A 16,414-nucleotide genomic window follows, 5' to 3' on the forward strand; every position below is an offset into this window, starting at 1 on the left:
GGCGGTCACAGCCTTTTATACCCACTGTGACACCACACAAAGCCAGCCAATCACTTCAATGCCCTTCTCTAAGATGGTGGTGGCTGCTGCCATGTCATCGCGTTGCCCACAGTGTGCGTCCACCTTCATTGGCTGAGAAAAGGCGCTGGAAGAATTATTTGAAATGCAACATGGGCACTCTGATCGGCGACCTCATGGCCAACGTCACGCTATGGTCTGGTTTCGATCGGCGAAACCCGACTTTAGCTTAAGTCGGCTATTTTTGAATTTGACCGACCCGTTTCGCTCAACTCTAATAAAAACACATTTTTATTATTATTTATTGTATATTTGAAAGTCTACTTCTATTAAAAGTTAAACTTGAACATATTGGATCAATGCATCCTCTTAAGAATCCCAGTGCTTGACCATATTGAGCTCTTGCTTCTAAAGATGATGAAGGAAATTCAAAGGTGAAGGAAAATGACACCACAAACCCGTTGAACTTTCATTGAGTTCCAGAAAATAAATAAAAGTCCTTTATATGCAGTTTCCCACATAGAAAGTAATAAGAATCTTAGAGCCTGATCTGAAAGAACTGCCTGTTTCAAAGACTTCAATAAAATTGCACTTTAACACTTTTTTTTATTTATATTTGTATTTTTTTTTAAGCTTCGTCAATTTGAGATGCAGCTGGAACAAGAATATGAAGAAAAACAGATGGTCCTCCATGAAAAGCAAGACTTAGAAGGTCTTATTGGTACTCTGTGCGAGCAGGTATGAAACTAGTTGTAGAGTACATAAAAAATACAAGTGTAACTGCTATTGTTATTAAAGTTTATGACATATTTTAAAAGGAAAAAACTGTATTAGCCTGCAAATATGGAGTTAATCTTCAGATTATTAGTATTCTAAAGCTGTTTTGCTGCTGCCTTAAAAGCTAGGCTACCAAGAGAAAATTCCTCCTGGCAGCCTCCAACTTTCAGTCATAGAGGCATGGCCGACAAGGCTTCAGTCAACACTCAGTGCATAGTGAGTGGCAGCTATAACAACGTCCCAGCACTGACTGACATCCAGCTCTGTACTGATGCACTGCTAGGCCGGCTATCCGTCAGTGCCAGGGTGTGGTTACAGCTACTGCTCACTACGTACTGAGCAGTGACTGAAACCTACCAGGCACACTTCTTTTACTAAAAGCCTAAGGTTGCTGGGAGGAATACAGTTCATTTCTTCCAATAGCCGGGCCTTCACTGCAGTGACTGCACAGCTTTTGCTACTGTACACATTAACCCCACATTTGTAGGTTAATAGCATTCTTTGAAATAACAGGTTACCTTTAAAACAAAGCTGCATAATCCAAGAAATTAAGTGGAGGTGATAGGTAGAGAGTAAGCAGCTGAAGGGTAACAACTCATTCTATGGCTGGCATAGACAATTTTTTAGGCTTTTTTCCAATAGGCACCAAAACTGGAGTGGAGTACCACTCTAACTGCGCTACATGTCCTCCTCAACATCAAAAATCCAATACCAAGAAGGAAAATTATTGAATTCACGTGACTAATAGACATGGTAATGATTATCCAAGTAATGAAAAATTGGAAACAAAAAAAAATCTTGATTTATTAAGTATCAAGTATGAGTTCTATGAAAAAATACAAAAAATACATGCTCCTACATGCCTTAGCTGCTATCTATGAGTTGGCTGACTGAGGAATGTTCTGCCACACTGAATGTACTTGGGCACACAAATCATCAACATCTGCTGCTGGCAGCTCCATTTAGACTTTGCAATTAATGACATCCCACATGTGCACAATAGAAGAGTCAAGAGACACTGCAGATCATGGTATTACATTGAGGTCATGCAGGCTGCTCACAGTAGCACAAGTAAAGGGCCCGTTATACATGGCGATCTTGCTGGCGAGATCGCTGATTTTGTGACACATCAGCGATATCTCCAGTGCGCATCGCTGCATGTGGCAGCGAGAGCCAGCGATGAGTGACGCTGCACGCTGGTTACCAACGTAAACATCGGGTTTCTAAGGGCCGCGGGGGCAGAGTGGCGCACAGACCGGAATAGCTCTGCTATCTGCTACTCCAGTCTGTCAGACCGGAGTAGCAAATAGCAGAGCTTCGCCGGTCTGTCTGCGCCACTCTACCTTCACCTCCCGCCCTGCCTGCAGTGCACGTTGATATCTAGGGTAAACATCGGGTTTCTAAGGGCCCCCGCAGCCCTTAGAAACCCGATGTTTACATTGGTAACCAGCGTGCTCGCTGGTCCTGATTGCTGGAGGGGCTGTCTATGTGACAGTTCACCAGCGATCAGCTAACAATGTCCCAGTGATCCCATCCACGTGGGATCGTTGGTGGGATCGCTGGGACATTGTTATGTGTAACAGTACCCTAACTTGCAGCCTGGTACTATTACTCATGTTACCCTACAAGGTTGAAACTTGGATGCACAGGTAAGCATAAATACAGATTTTCCATTGTTCATTGTTTTTTTTATAATTATTTAAGGCTTTATATAGCAGGTTACAAAATCTAGTATTTATTATACATCAACTACATTAACCCTTTGCACAGAATTTTCATTTACAGAATTTAGTGCATAAGATATAAAAATGACTTTCATGGCAGGGTAAGAAATCCTCAGCTATCCATATTCAGATCATAATTGCTTTCTCCCTCAGTTAATACATTTCTATTGTAGTGCTTCTTAATGCATGTAGCTTTTTTTTGCCTTTTGGTAGTGCTGCACTGCTTAATATGCCTGCAACATAGGCAACAAACTTAAAACATCACAGATTAAAGGCAGGGCCATGCTCTCACACATGTATGAAGCATCTTTCATGCCACAGTGTGCAAGTCATACATTTTCTGCAATTAAATCTGGTAGAATAAAAAGACCAGTGAAAGCTGTAGACTAATTAGTATCACATCAAAGCATGATACACCAGCAGAAAAACCAATGACAATTAGCTGGAGAGAGGCGCACATTTTCTACTGTAGCTGAATCCTGATGGGTTTCAGCTCTGTTATAACGATGTATCGATGTGTAGACATGCTCATTTTATTAAATGGCCTCATAATTAAATGTAGTCATTCAGAAACATGTATTGGATATCACTTTACAATGTATGTGTAATACTATTGTAGGAACTCGAGGGTTCTGATAGTGTGGGGCAATGAACAGACAGACAGGTTTCTTGGTGTGCAAACAGTGTATTTTTACATAGTGATAATATCCCAAATGGTATACTGATAACCTGCAATGAGACCAGTCCTCGATCTATACAGCAAGTCGGCAGAGTTCCCAAAAACAGAGTCCTCACAAAAATGTGATCAGAAGGTGAGTGTGATCACACTAGTGGTGCAGTTCACACTAGTGGTGCAGAGAGAGTCAAATCCAGATATGTAGAAGGCACAGGGAAGTCCAGAAGCTGATCCACCAGTTGGTCCCAGAAGCGACGTGAACACAAGTGAGTCCAGAAACAGGTTCACATCAAAAAATAAGGTCGGTGATAGTTCCCACAGCTCTCACCGGGGAGAGTGAAGGATTGTGGTGACACACAATTTAGAAACGCAGTTCTTACCGAGGGTTAAGTTCCAAAGTCAACAGGCTAATGATAGCACGATGAGTGCAGCTTTCCTAAGCAGAGAACAGAGAATGTCCCGAGCCACAGTAGAAGCACCCTGAGGAAACAAACAGCACAGCTGACGGGAAGCAGAAGCAAAATACTCCAGCAAGGAAGGCAGCACCTGGACCGGTTTTATACAAATGAACAGGAAGTAGGGCACAGAGAAACAGCAACCTCCATCTTGACAAAGGGCAAAGTCATTCACAAGATGATTTAGAAAAAACCCGGAATACTGACAGTATGTTTACCAAAACCAAACAGTCTAACATACGTAACATGTTTGCACCCATAGTTGTTAATATACAATCAAGGAGAGTAGTGATGTCAATTGTGCTATTAACATGAAAAATATTACGCATGTGTAGTACGTGTGCCAACTGGGGGGGTGGTCCCTTTCGGCCGCAAAACGGACTGACGACAGACACAGGAGCTTGTTCAACAAGGTCCAAACTTTATTGGGTGTCATCCTGACAAACATAGCAAACACGACAGCTTCTGCCCCTAGGCCCATGTACCTGTCACCTCCTCCTGTTCCTGTTGGCAAAGCCCCTCCAGGTTCCTTCACCGTGGCTGGCATTAGGCCCACGGTCACAATGCTTCACCCTGGCTGAGTCTGCACGCTGCAACACGTACTGCTCCTTCAGTGTCCAGCCGTCCGGTACCCCAGGCCTCCGTTGTCAGTGCCCTCCTGACCTGCAGCTGTCCTCTCAGGGCCACCCCCCTCTGAGTCTCCATCTCTCTTCTCTCCCTCTCCTGAGCTCGTTCTTTCTCCGTCTTCTCCTGAGCTCTTCTCCCTTTCGTCGCCTGCTGGGTATCTGCCTGCCCCGGGACTCCTTCCATTTTATCTCCTTATTCTGGAAATCCCCTTCCCAGACCTGTAACTCCACACACCATGACTCTGCAGTTTCCCTAGCCTAAAGCTTGCTGTTGAGTGCTTTTCTCACTACTCTATGTCCCCATCTTGTGGCCAAAACCCGGTACTACATCGTCCTTTACTAATTCCAGCTGTTATCCCACACACATGTACCGCACAGAAGATACACAAATGGTAAGACTAAATAACCTCTATTACATGAAGTAAATGAACATATTAGGTAATACAGATGTGTCCTTTCTTAGCTTTTTTCTTTCCTTCACAACATCCTCAAAAATGCGGAGCATGAAATATCCAGCTGTAAAAAAAAATCATGATTTTTCGCTACTTAAGGAAGAGCGAGTATATTCGCAAGTATTCGGTACTCGGTGAGTAATGCGGTACTCACGGTACTTGGAACATAGAGAGTATTTCACTACTCACCTCGCAATATTTGGATCTCCCGCCCAGCATGTTAGCCAATCACAGTAATGCCACAGCCTTCTTGGTTGTAGCATTACTATGATTGGCTGGCTGCGCAGCGTCATAGATCAGTCGTAGCCTATGACTCATAGGCTCTATATAAGCCCTGTCGCCGCCATTTTCTGCACATTGCATCCAGAACACAGCTAGTGCTAGCGTAGGGAGAGTGTGAGTAGCTGCTAGGGAGAGTTGTGCTTTTGCAAATCGTCCATAAATCATCTCAAAAACACAAAAGCTCTTGTGAGCGCTACCTGGAGTATTTTAGTAGTAGGTGACTGTAGTGCAGGGAGACAGGCAGGAGCGTTACAGTACATACATAGTACCTCAATATCTCAGCTCTTCTGCAAGCTGAAAGTACTGTATAAGGTCAGGGAGTAGTGACAGTTTTCCCAGCTATTTTTGGGGTCATATTTACCCCTGCAGGCCAATTTTTTTGCCCTTGCGGTGCTGTTTGCACACCGAATAGAACGCACGGTACTGCACAACTAAGACGCAGCCAGCACCGCTGCCTTCTGTGGTGACTGGCAAGCTAAATATTCAGCTTTAACCTCAGGCCAATTTTCTTGCCCTTGCGGTGCTGTTTGCACACCAAATAGCATGCACGGTACAGTACTGCACAACTGAGACACAGCCAACACCGCTGTCTTCTGTTGGTGACTGTCGCGCTAAATCTTCGGCTCTAACCTCAGGACAATTTTTTTGCCCCTGCAGTGCTGTTTGTAAAACACAAAGCAGTACTAGGCCATAGTGCTACCTTCCACAAAGCATGAACTGCTCCTTGTTCCCCAATATCTGCATCTGAACATCTGCAACTATGTAACAAAAAAAAACAAATTTCCAAAATATCTGTTGGGAAGGGACAGGGACATGGACGTGGATGTGGGATTGTCAGTGGTGCCCAACAAGGCACTGAGTCTGTGAGACAGAAGAAGATTGATGCATTTATGTTCCTGGCAAAAATTCCCGGTCTGGAACATAAATGTGTCTGGAAGCCAGAAGAGCAAGATCAGATACTGTCTTGGATGGCAACTAAGGGCTCAACAACATTTTCTAGCAGCACCCAATCTTCCAAGACCTCACAGTCTACTGTCAATATACAGAACGCTGGGTCATCCAATCCTCAACCTGTTCCTACTTCCTCCCCTCTCAGCTGTCACAGGAAACATTTGACCCAAAGTTTGGCCACTCAACGCGCAACATTGAAGAGGAACATGATGAGGTATCGTCTGTTTATATCCAAATATTTGAAAACCCATGGCCAGAAGAAAGCCACTTTCAGCCACGTAATATACCAGCTCAAGAGGTGGAGGCTGATGATGATGAGACACAGTTGCCATCTGGCCAGCCAACAATAACAAAACGGAAGGAGGATGACATGGACCGCGAGGTGGTCGATGACGACGCCACTGATCTGACCTGGACCATTGGTCCGCATAGCCAGCACAGCAGCACAGAGGAAGAAGGTGGATATGTAGCACCAACAAAGGCACCAATGGCTACTGGTTTGAGCAGAGTGCGAATAGTGTCAACTGTTCCCAAGAGCAATCCCTCTGTGTCCCATGTCAAGGCAAGTGTGAGTTCATCGTCTGTTCTCCTGAACCAAATATTGTCATCTGTAGCATCTGCCATATGAAGCTGAGCAGAGGCCAGGGCAAAGGCAACCAGAGCACCACCAGTGTGCGGAAACACATGGCAGCCAAGCACGCTAGTCGGTGGGTGGAACAGCAGAGTACCAAATCAGTGTCTGCGGGTCAAACCACTGCCACGTCGCCTGTGATCTGTCCTTTCCAATCTGCTGGCCAGGAAGCAGGTGCTCATACCTCCTGCTCACAAGCTGCGGTTGCAAAGACACAGGACACAACAATACCATTCACTTGTTTGTCCCAGCCAGTCGTCCAGTTGTCTGTGCCCCAGATCTATGAAAGGAAGCGTAAATACCAACCTACGTACCCACAAGCACAAATACTAAACACGCATATTGCCAAGTTGCTAGCCATGGAGATGTTGCCATTTAGGTTTGTGGGGACACAGTCTTTCCATGATCTCTTGGCTGTGGCTGCCCCATGATACTCTGTTCCCAGCCAGCACTATTTTTCCTGGTGTGCTGTCACCGCGTTTCCCCAGGACGTGTTAAACAGTCTAAGGCATGCTCTCACCAATGCTGTAACTGGGAATGTCCACCTAACAACAGACATGTGTACAAGTAGTTGTGGACAGGGACGATACATTTCTGTTAAGGCACACTGGATGAACCGGGTGGAGGGTGGGACAAAGTCGCAAACTGGAACATCACATTTCCTACCCACGCCACGAATAGCGGGCCCAACCTCAATCATGGTTTCCACCTCATCATATATGTCCTGTCTCCCCTCTTCCTCCTCCTCCTCTGCCTTCTCATCCTATGCTGAATTACCCTCCACATCACTTCCAAGTTGGGAGCTGTGCAGCAGCGCATCGGCAAAGCGGCAACACGCTCTGCTGAAGCTGATCTGTTTAGGTCAAACAACACACACTGCAGTAGAGCTGTGGCAAGGAATAAAACAGACCGATTAGTAGCTCTCCCCACTGCAACTCGAACCCGGTCTGGTTGTCTGCGATAATGGGCGTAACCTGGTTGCAGCTTTAAAGCTCGGGAAGCTGGTACACATGCAAAGCATGGCTCAGAGTTCGGATTCTGCTGCAGATCAGGAGCGTTTCAGGCTCTGCGGGTCCGCAGCAGATTTAGGTGCGCTGTACAGTACCATTGTTTTCAGTGGTAAACTGAAAAACGCTGTGCACATGCTGCGGATTTTTCCACGCGGATTTTCTGCGGGTTCAAATCCGCAGCATGTCAATTCTTTGTGCGGATTCCGCTGCGGTTTCACACCTTCTCCATTGTAGAGGTGTGAAACCGCAGGGCTAAACCACAGGCTAATCCGCAGGTAAACCACAGGTCTTTTGACCTGAGAATTTACCTGCGGATATTTCCAAATCCGCACAGAAAAATCCGCAGGACGAAAAACTGCGTGTGCACATAGCCTTACATTTTATTCTGCCTCCTGTGGCAACATTTCAGTCAAGAGCTTGGAAAAGGTCTCTTGCCCGAAATGTCGCCACAGGAGGCAGAATAAAATGTAAGGCTTATTTTTCGCCGCGGTTTGAGGCGCTGTCTTCTTTTTTACTGACATGTCAATGATTTCCAATCTCAGCATATCTTAAAGAGGTTGTTCCTTTGGAGAAAATCCTAGTACTTGAGTGCAATTTGTTATAAAAAGGAAAAACTCACTTTATTCACCATCCTTGAGTCCACTACGGAGTCTCCATAGCTGCTCACATGGTCCAATATTGCTTGTAGCGATAATGTCACGTCAACCACACTGCAGTCAGCTTCTGGGCTCATTGGCTCTGCCCATGTAGACTGAAAACCACTGTGCTTAGTGATTGGTTACTGCACTGTTGACATGATATCAGCGCTACATCCAGTATAAGACCCTGGGGGCAGCAGTGGAGACTCAGTACTGGACTGAAGGATGGTGAGTAAAGTGCATCTTTTTATGACAAATTGAAATGGAGCAACTCCTTTAAGTTTGACGTACATAAATATCTATTCTATTATTTCTAAACACTGTTTTTCGGTGATTACTTTATATCTCCGTTCATACTGCACACACACACAAGTGATAGACCATTTGAAAGATAAACTTGCCCCCTTCAGCAATAAAATAGTCAAACAAACCACACATCCATGATTTGATCACAAAATACAGTTTAAACATTAATTTTCATAACCTGCAGTAAGGAAAAATGACCTGCAGGTGGCACCACATTACCCCAAAGCACACCACCACAAAGCTGCTTACAGACATCACAAACAAATCCAAACATTTGCCTTGGGGGCTTTCCAGCTTGCCAAACTGCTTCCCCAGCCTATTTTAGCCAATTTGGAGGATTGCACACTTCACTGCAGGTAAGGCAGATATGCAAACACATTTGTAAACATGCACTGCCTATTGAATTGCACACTTGCTCTGTTCATACTCCACCCACACAAACAAATGATGCACCATTTGAAAGGTCAAATTACCTGTAGGTGGCAGCACACTACCCCAAGGCACACTACCACAAAGCTGCTTACAGACATCACAAACAAATCCAAACATTTGCCTTGGTGTCTTTCCAGCTTGCCTAGCTTATTTCAGGCACATTGGAGGAATGCACACTTTACTGCAGGTGAGTCACATATGCAAACACATTTGTAAACATGCACTGCTTTTTCGGTGATTTCTTCACCCCACATACACAAATGGTGAGTCACATGTGCAAACACATTTGTAAACATGCACTGCTTTTTCGCTGATTACTTCGCCCCACGCACACAAATGATACACCATTTGAACGGTAAACTTGCTCCCTTCAGCAAGAAAAGAGCCAAACAAAACGTCCATTCACAATTTTATCACTAAATACAGTTTAAACATTCATTTTCATAAACCTGCAGAAAGACACCATGACCTGCAGGTGGCACCTCAACCGGAAGACATTTTTTGGCCTCTACTTATCAAACTTATTTATTGTATTACCAATCTACATATATAAATACCTGCCTGTGTTCATTATGTCATGAAATATATTTACATTTGACCAGCTTGCTTTTTCTGAAATTACCTGTGCCCCTGACCAACAATGTGAAAAATTTCGTACGGGCCAAGCTAGTATATTTAGAATTATAACCAAGGAATATTTTTCAAGTATTGCAAGACATGTCATGTACACAGTTAACATTAGAGATGAGCGAACTTGAACTGTTACATGTCACTGTATAGTAGCACACATTATGCCTGTGGCTGCACTATGGAGCATCAGTTCCTGGAGGGACATCTCAGTAGTACACCATGTTAAGGCAAATAGCATGATTTTTCTGTAGGATTCATAGAAAAAACAATTTTTAAACCTTCATTCCACACTTCATGGCAACACTTTTTGTGACGGAATAAATCACCGTTTTCTCCATCTTCTATTCATCTGTGAAAATCGAATTGCACGATGATAACACTTTGATCCAACTCTGATCAGAAAGCGATCAGAGTGTGATTAGCATAATCAACCAAATTCTCTCAGATGACAGAAAATACGGGAGTGTGACCCTAGCCTAAGGACAGTCCTTCAAATTTAACATTCCAGTAAACTCCTTGAAATAGTTATTATAAAACTGCAGAATATATCACAGTAAATCTGCATGGTATGGAATTGAAAAAGTTAACACAGTTATCTCCATATCAGACTTGTTAGATCTGTTTATTTTTGCACTGCTAAAGTGACATGTTGTGATGTTAGGAATGAAATTTCATAGTAATGTCAAAACAGATAGCTTTATTATAATTGAATCTCTCAAGTGCAGCCACATTCCCCGGGCTGTAATGCACTAAAGGACCATTGACACTGGTACTGCGACTTTATTTTAAAAACACACCATTTATCTCTGTGCAAAGTGAAATAGATTGCCAGTATGATTTATCAAGCAGATTTTGAGCAACTAGGGAAACATAAAAGAAGAAATTCAATTTCACACTAAGATTGTAATGGGTGAGCAGTGCGTTCGATGGGCACAGAGGATGCTATTATGGAGTGTTTTGCATCTGGTCCCCAGATATTGTACAGCATGTAATTGTTATTGTAAACTTTATCAGGAAAACAAGAGGTAAATATAGACATAACGTGCACCAGTGACTTTACTGCATAATACACTGATACTGTGTTACCCAAAATTGTCAGTAACATTCCTCAGTGTGTTAGATGAAAGAAGTGATCCCAGAAGTACCCTAAAGACTGGCTCTCATTAAAGTGACTGAGCTGATGCACCGAGAGTTTCTTACAGGCTTTTCTTCATGGGAAAGAAGTATGCAAATTAGCCAAACACAGCGTCTGGTTTTGAGTCTGGATTGTTTTATTCCTTATGAAGTAGAGGTTGTTTGTATCATAAAGAGTATGACCCCAGTTGATCATTTGCAGGGGTTTTTTTTAATTCACTTTCTTTTCTTGTGATCGGAGTTACCATTTTTGGCACCAGATTCTTCAAAATGCGCACGCGATGCAGGAATGTGTCGCAAAGTAAAATAAATAGTATTTTTTTTCTGTCTTGAACTGTTTTAATCTAAAGTTTCACATTTTTCAAAATGGAGGAAAAAAATGAGTGGTATACTCAAAATTGCACCATGGGGGAAATAAAGTGGAGTTATGCCAAATTTTGTAACTTTTTAAAAAGTCGCAGTTAGTGAATCAGACGAAAGCATCTGGAATCACTAAACTCTTCACAAAGCGGAAAGCAAAAAAAAAAACACAGGCAAAAAGAGGCACAAAACACACAAAGCTAGGCAAAAAAACTGGTACAAAGGCAATGATGAATTGAGCCTATAGTAGGCACGGAAAATATTCAGACCCCTTTAAATTTTTCACTCTCTGGTTCATTGCAGCCATTGGTATATTCAAAAAAGTTCATTTTTTTCCTCATTAATGTACACTCTGCACCCCATCTTGAAGGAAAAAAAACAGAAATATAGAAATTTTTGCAAATTTAATAAAAAAGAAAAACTGAAATATCTCATGGTCATAATTCAGACCCTTTGCTCAGTAATGAGTAGAAGCACCCTTTTGAGCTAGTACAGCCATGAGTCTTCTTGAGAATGATGCAACAAGTTTTTCACACCTGGATTTGGGGATCCTCTGCCATTCTTCCTTGCAGATCCTCTCCAGTTCCATCAGGTTCAATGGTGAATGTTGGTGGACAGCCATTTTTAGGTCTCTCCAGAGATGCTCAATTGGGTTTAGGTCAGGGTTCTGGCTGGGCCAGTCAAGAATGGTCACAGAGTTGTTCTGAAGACACTCCTTTGTTATTTTAGCTGTGTGCTTAGGGTCATTGTCTTGTTGGAAGGTGAACCTTCGGCCAAGTCTGAGGTCCAGAGCACTCTGGAAGAGGTTTTCATCCAGTATATCTCTGTACTTGATTGATGTTTCCTTCAATTGCATCCAGTTATCCTGTCCCTGCAGCTGAAAAACACCCCCATAGCATGATGCTGCCACTACCATGTTTCACTGTTGGGATTGTATTGGGCAGGTTATGAGCAGTGCCTGGTTTCCTCCACATGTACCGCTAAGAATTATCACCAAAAAGTTCTATCTTCATCTCATCAGACCAGAGAATCTTATTTCTCATAGTCTGGGAGTCCTTCATCTGTTTTTAGCAAACTCTATGTGGGCTTTCATATGTCTTGCAATGAGGAGAGGCTTTCGTCAGGCCCCTCTGCCATAAAGACCCGACTGGCGGAGGGCTGCAGTGATAGTTGACTTTGTGGAACTTTCTCCCATCTCCCTACTGCATCTATGGAGCTCAGCCACAGTGATCTTGGGGTTCTTCTTTACCTCTCTCACCAAGGCTCTGCTCCAACGACTGCTCAGTTTGACTGGACGGTCAGGTCTAGGAAGACTTCTGGTGGTTCCAAACTTCTTCCATTTATGGATTATGGAGGCCACTGTGCTCTTAGGAACATTGAGTATTTCAGAAATTCTTTTGTTGTTGGACAAAAAAAGCTGTAACAAGCGATCAAAATGTCATATCTATCCCAAAATGGTATAAATAAAAAAGTCGCTTTGACCCACAAAAAATAAGCTATCACACATCTATATCGACAGCAGTCTCTGTATGGTAACTTCCATTCTAGGGCATTCAGTCAACTAATCCTAGAAAATTCACCAAAATGGGGATGAAAATCATAATTTCAGAAGAATAGTTAGATTCCGGTAGATTGATTTACTCGACTGTTAAAGGGAATCTGTCACCCCATTTTTCGAGTATCAGTTGCCGGCACCGCCAACAGGGGCTTATCTACAGCATTCTATAATGCTGTAGATAAGCCCCCGATGTACCCTGAAAGATAAGAAAAATTTGTTATGTTATACTCACCCAGGGGCGGTCCTGTGTCCTGTCTGATGGGTGTCACGGTCCTGTCCAGTGCCTCCCATCTTTTAACGATGACATCCTCCTCTTTGCTGTCTGTCGTGGCTCCTGCTCAGGCACACTGCTCTGCTCTGTTGAGGGCAGAGCAGAGTCCTGCAGTGCGCAGGCGCCGGGAGAGGTCTGGCGCCTGTGCACTGCAGTTTTCTGCTCTACCCTCAACAGGGCAGAGCAGTGCGCCTGCACAGGAGCCACGACAGGCAGCAAAGAAGGGGACATCACCGTTAGAAGATGGGAGGTGTCAGACCGCAACACCCATCGGACCAAGACCGGACCGCCCCCTTGTGACAAGTTAAACCCCAAGAAAGAGATTTCCTGAACAGAAAAAGCACATTTCTCTAATTTAGCAATCAAGGATTTTTCCCTCAATCTCTGAAACACAAGACGGATATGTCTCTGGTGAGAGTCTAAATCTGGCTAGAATATTAGAATATCATCCAGGTAAATCACAACATATCTTCCAATGCAATCCGAGAAAATATCATTCATAAAATTTTGAAACACAGTAGGTGCATTGGATAATCCAAAAGTAGTGATGAGCGAGTATACTCATTACTCAAGATTTCCCGACCATGCTCAGGTGATCTCTGAGTATTTGGATGTGCTCGGCGATTTAGTTTCTGTCGTCGTAGTGCATGATTTGTGGCTGCTAGACAGCGCCTGAATACATGTGGGGATTGCCTGTTTGTTAGGAAATCCCCACATGTATTCAGGCTGTATAGCAGCCACAAATAATGCAGCTACAGCGACAGAAACTAAATCTCAGAGCACATCCAAATACTTGGAGATCACTCGAGCATGCTCGTCAAATCTCGAGTAATGAGTATACTCACTCATCACTATAAAAGGCATGACAAGGTTTTCAAAAAGACCCTCAGGCAATAAAATCGCTTTTTTACACTCATCACCCTTCCAGATGCATATAAAAAATTGTAAGCCCTCTGAGATCAAGTTTAGAAAACATCCTGGCCCCCAGAAGCTGATTATATAAGTCGGGGATGAGTAGAAGTGGGTAAGTATTTTTAACTGTGATTTTGTTTAGTTCTTGGAAATCAAGGCAAGGATGGAGACCCCATCTTTCTTTTTAACAAAGAAAAATCCAACAGCTATAGGGGAGGAGGAAGGATCGATATGACCCTTCCGTAAACTTTCATTAACATGTTCTTTCATAGTGGTCCGTTCAGACCCCGATAAATTGTAAAGGCGAGCTTTAGGCAATTTGGAGCTAGGAATAAGATCAATGGCACAATCATATAGATGATGGGAAGTAGTATCTCCACCTCTTTTCCTATCTCCAATGTCCTTCAGGTACACCATAAGACCCTGCAGACTATCGGAGCAAATTTGTATGTTTTTTTAAACATTTTTCATAACAATTGGGGCTACATTTCACAATGTCCAGCAACATGTGCACCCCCCCAGAAACCTTGCACACGTAGACACTCACGTGCTCTCTGACTCTATTCTACCACTGGCATCCATATCCTCACTCCAAGACACAGACAGTGCCACTGCTTTCTACAATGCCACTCTCGCATCAGCTATTGACACGATCGCCCCTCTCATTCATGGCAGAATGCGACGTGCCAACTGACAACCCTGGCACAATAACACCACTAAAAAGCTCCGACAAGTGTCCAGGGCTGCAGAGCAGCGTTGGAAGAAAACAAATTCGCATGATGACTTCACTGCATTCAAACAGGCAACACTCACTTTCAAATCTGCCCTCACCTCTGCTAAACAGGCCTACTTCACAAACTTTCAACTCCCTCCTCCGCCCACCACTGCCCCTCCAACCTCCCTCATCTCTGCTGAGGACTTTGCCACACACTTCAAAAATAAGATCGACCAAACAAGGCAAGTCTTCATTGTTCAACCACCACAACCCCTTTGTATACCAGACCAATGTCCAAACCCCATAACCTCCCTCTCCAACATCACTGAAGGGGAGCTTAATCGCCCCTTCTCCAAATCGCACCTCACAACCTGTGCACTTGACCCCATCCCACCTCCTCCCCAACCTCACCATCACACTTATCCCATCCCTAACCCACCTCTTCAACCTATCGCTAACGTTCGATACCTTCCCTTCTGCTTTTAAATATGCCACAATCACGCCTATCCTTAAAAAGCCAACCCTCGACCCAACCGCTATGTCCAGCTATCGCCCAATATCACTGCTCCCATTTGCTTCCAAACTCCTGGAGCTGCTCGTCCACGCTGAACTTTCCTCCCACCTCTCATCTAACTTACTCTTTGACAATCTACAATCTGGTTTCTGCCCCCATCACTCCATTGAGACAGCCCTGACCAAAATTACTAACGACCTACTTACAGACAAAGCAAATGGACAATACTCAATACTCCTGCTTCTAGACCTGTCCCTTGCATTTGACACAGTTGACCACTGCCTCCTACTACAGATCCTCTCCTCCTTTGGTATCAAAGACCTCGCCCTATCCTGGATCTCCTCATACCTTTCAAACCGCACATTCAGCGTCTCCCACTCCCACACTACCTCCTCATCCCACCCTCTCTCTGTTGGAGTCCCCCAAGGCTCTGTTCTAGGACCCCTACTCTTCTCAATTTATACACTTGGTCTGGGGCAACTCATAAAGTCCCATGGATTCCAGTACCACCTTTATGCTGACGACACTCAGATCTACCTCTCTGGCCCAGACGTCACCTCTCTGCTGCCCAGAATCCCGGAGTGTCTATCAGCCATATCCTCCTTCTTCTCCTCTCGCTTCCTCAAGCTCAATGTGGACAAATCTGAACTCATCATCTTTCCTCCATCTCACAGATCTTCCTTACCTGACCTATCACAATTAATGACATCACGCTTTCCCCAGTACCGGAAGTCCGCTGCCTCAGAGTAACCCTCGACTCTGCCCTGTCCTTCAAACCACACATCCAAGCTCTTTCTACCTCCTGTCGCCTCCAGCTCAAAAATATTTCCAGAATCCGTCCTTTCCTCAACGCTCAATCTACTAAAATGCTTGTCCACGCCCTCATCATCTCCTGCCTTGACTACTGCAATATCCTTTTCTGTGGTCTCCCTGCTAACACCCTCGCACCTCTCCAGTCCATCCGTAACTCTGCTGCCCAAATAATTCAACTCTCTCCTCGCTACTCCTCCACTTCTCCCCTCTGCACATCTCTTCACTGGCTTCCATTCCCTCAACGTATCCAGTTCAAATTACTAATACTGACCAACAAGGCCATCTATAACCTGTCTCCTCCATATGTCTCTGAACTAATCTCCCGATACCTTCCCTCACGTAATCTCCAGTCATCCCAAGACCTCCTTCTCTCCTCCACACTTATTTGTTCCTCACCCAACCACCTCCAAGACTTCTCCTGAATAGCCCCCATCCTCTGGAATTCTTTGCCCCAACATGTCCGACTGTCAACCACATTCGAATCCTTCAGACGGAACCTGAAAACCCACCTCTTCAAGAAAGCCTACAG

The 16,414-nt window shown here is 44.2% G+C and overlaps 1 protein-coding gene across 1 annotated transcript in view; it reads left to right on the forward strand.

The window, feature by feature from the left end:
* Nucleotides 1-16,414, forward strand: part of MYO18B (myosin XVIIIB) — a 972,020-nt gene that overhangs the window by 628,304 nt on the left and 327,302 nt on the right. The window contains exon 33 of the mRNA XM_073582823.1: nucleotides 652-756. Within this exon, the coding sequence (XP_073438924.1) occupies nucleotides 652-756 (105 nt within the window). The remainder of the gene's footprint in view (nucleotides 1-651; nucleotides 757-16,414) is intronic.

This window comes from Dendrobates tinctorius, unplaced genomic scaffold (genome assembly GCF_039654945.1).
Source record: "Dendrobates tinctorius isolate UK_male_01 unplaced genomic scaffold, ASM3965494v1 ptg000073l, whole genome shotgun sequence".
Taxonomy (NCBI): Eukaryota; Metazoa; Chordata; class Amphibia; order Anura; family Dendrobatidae; genus Dendrobates; species Dendrobates tinctorius.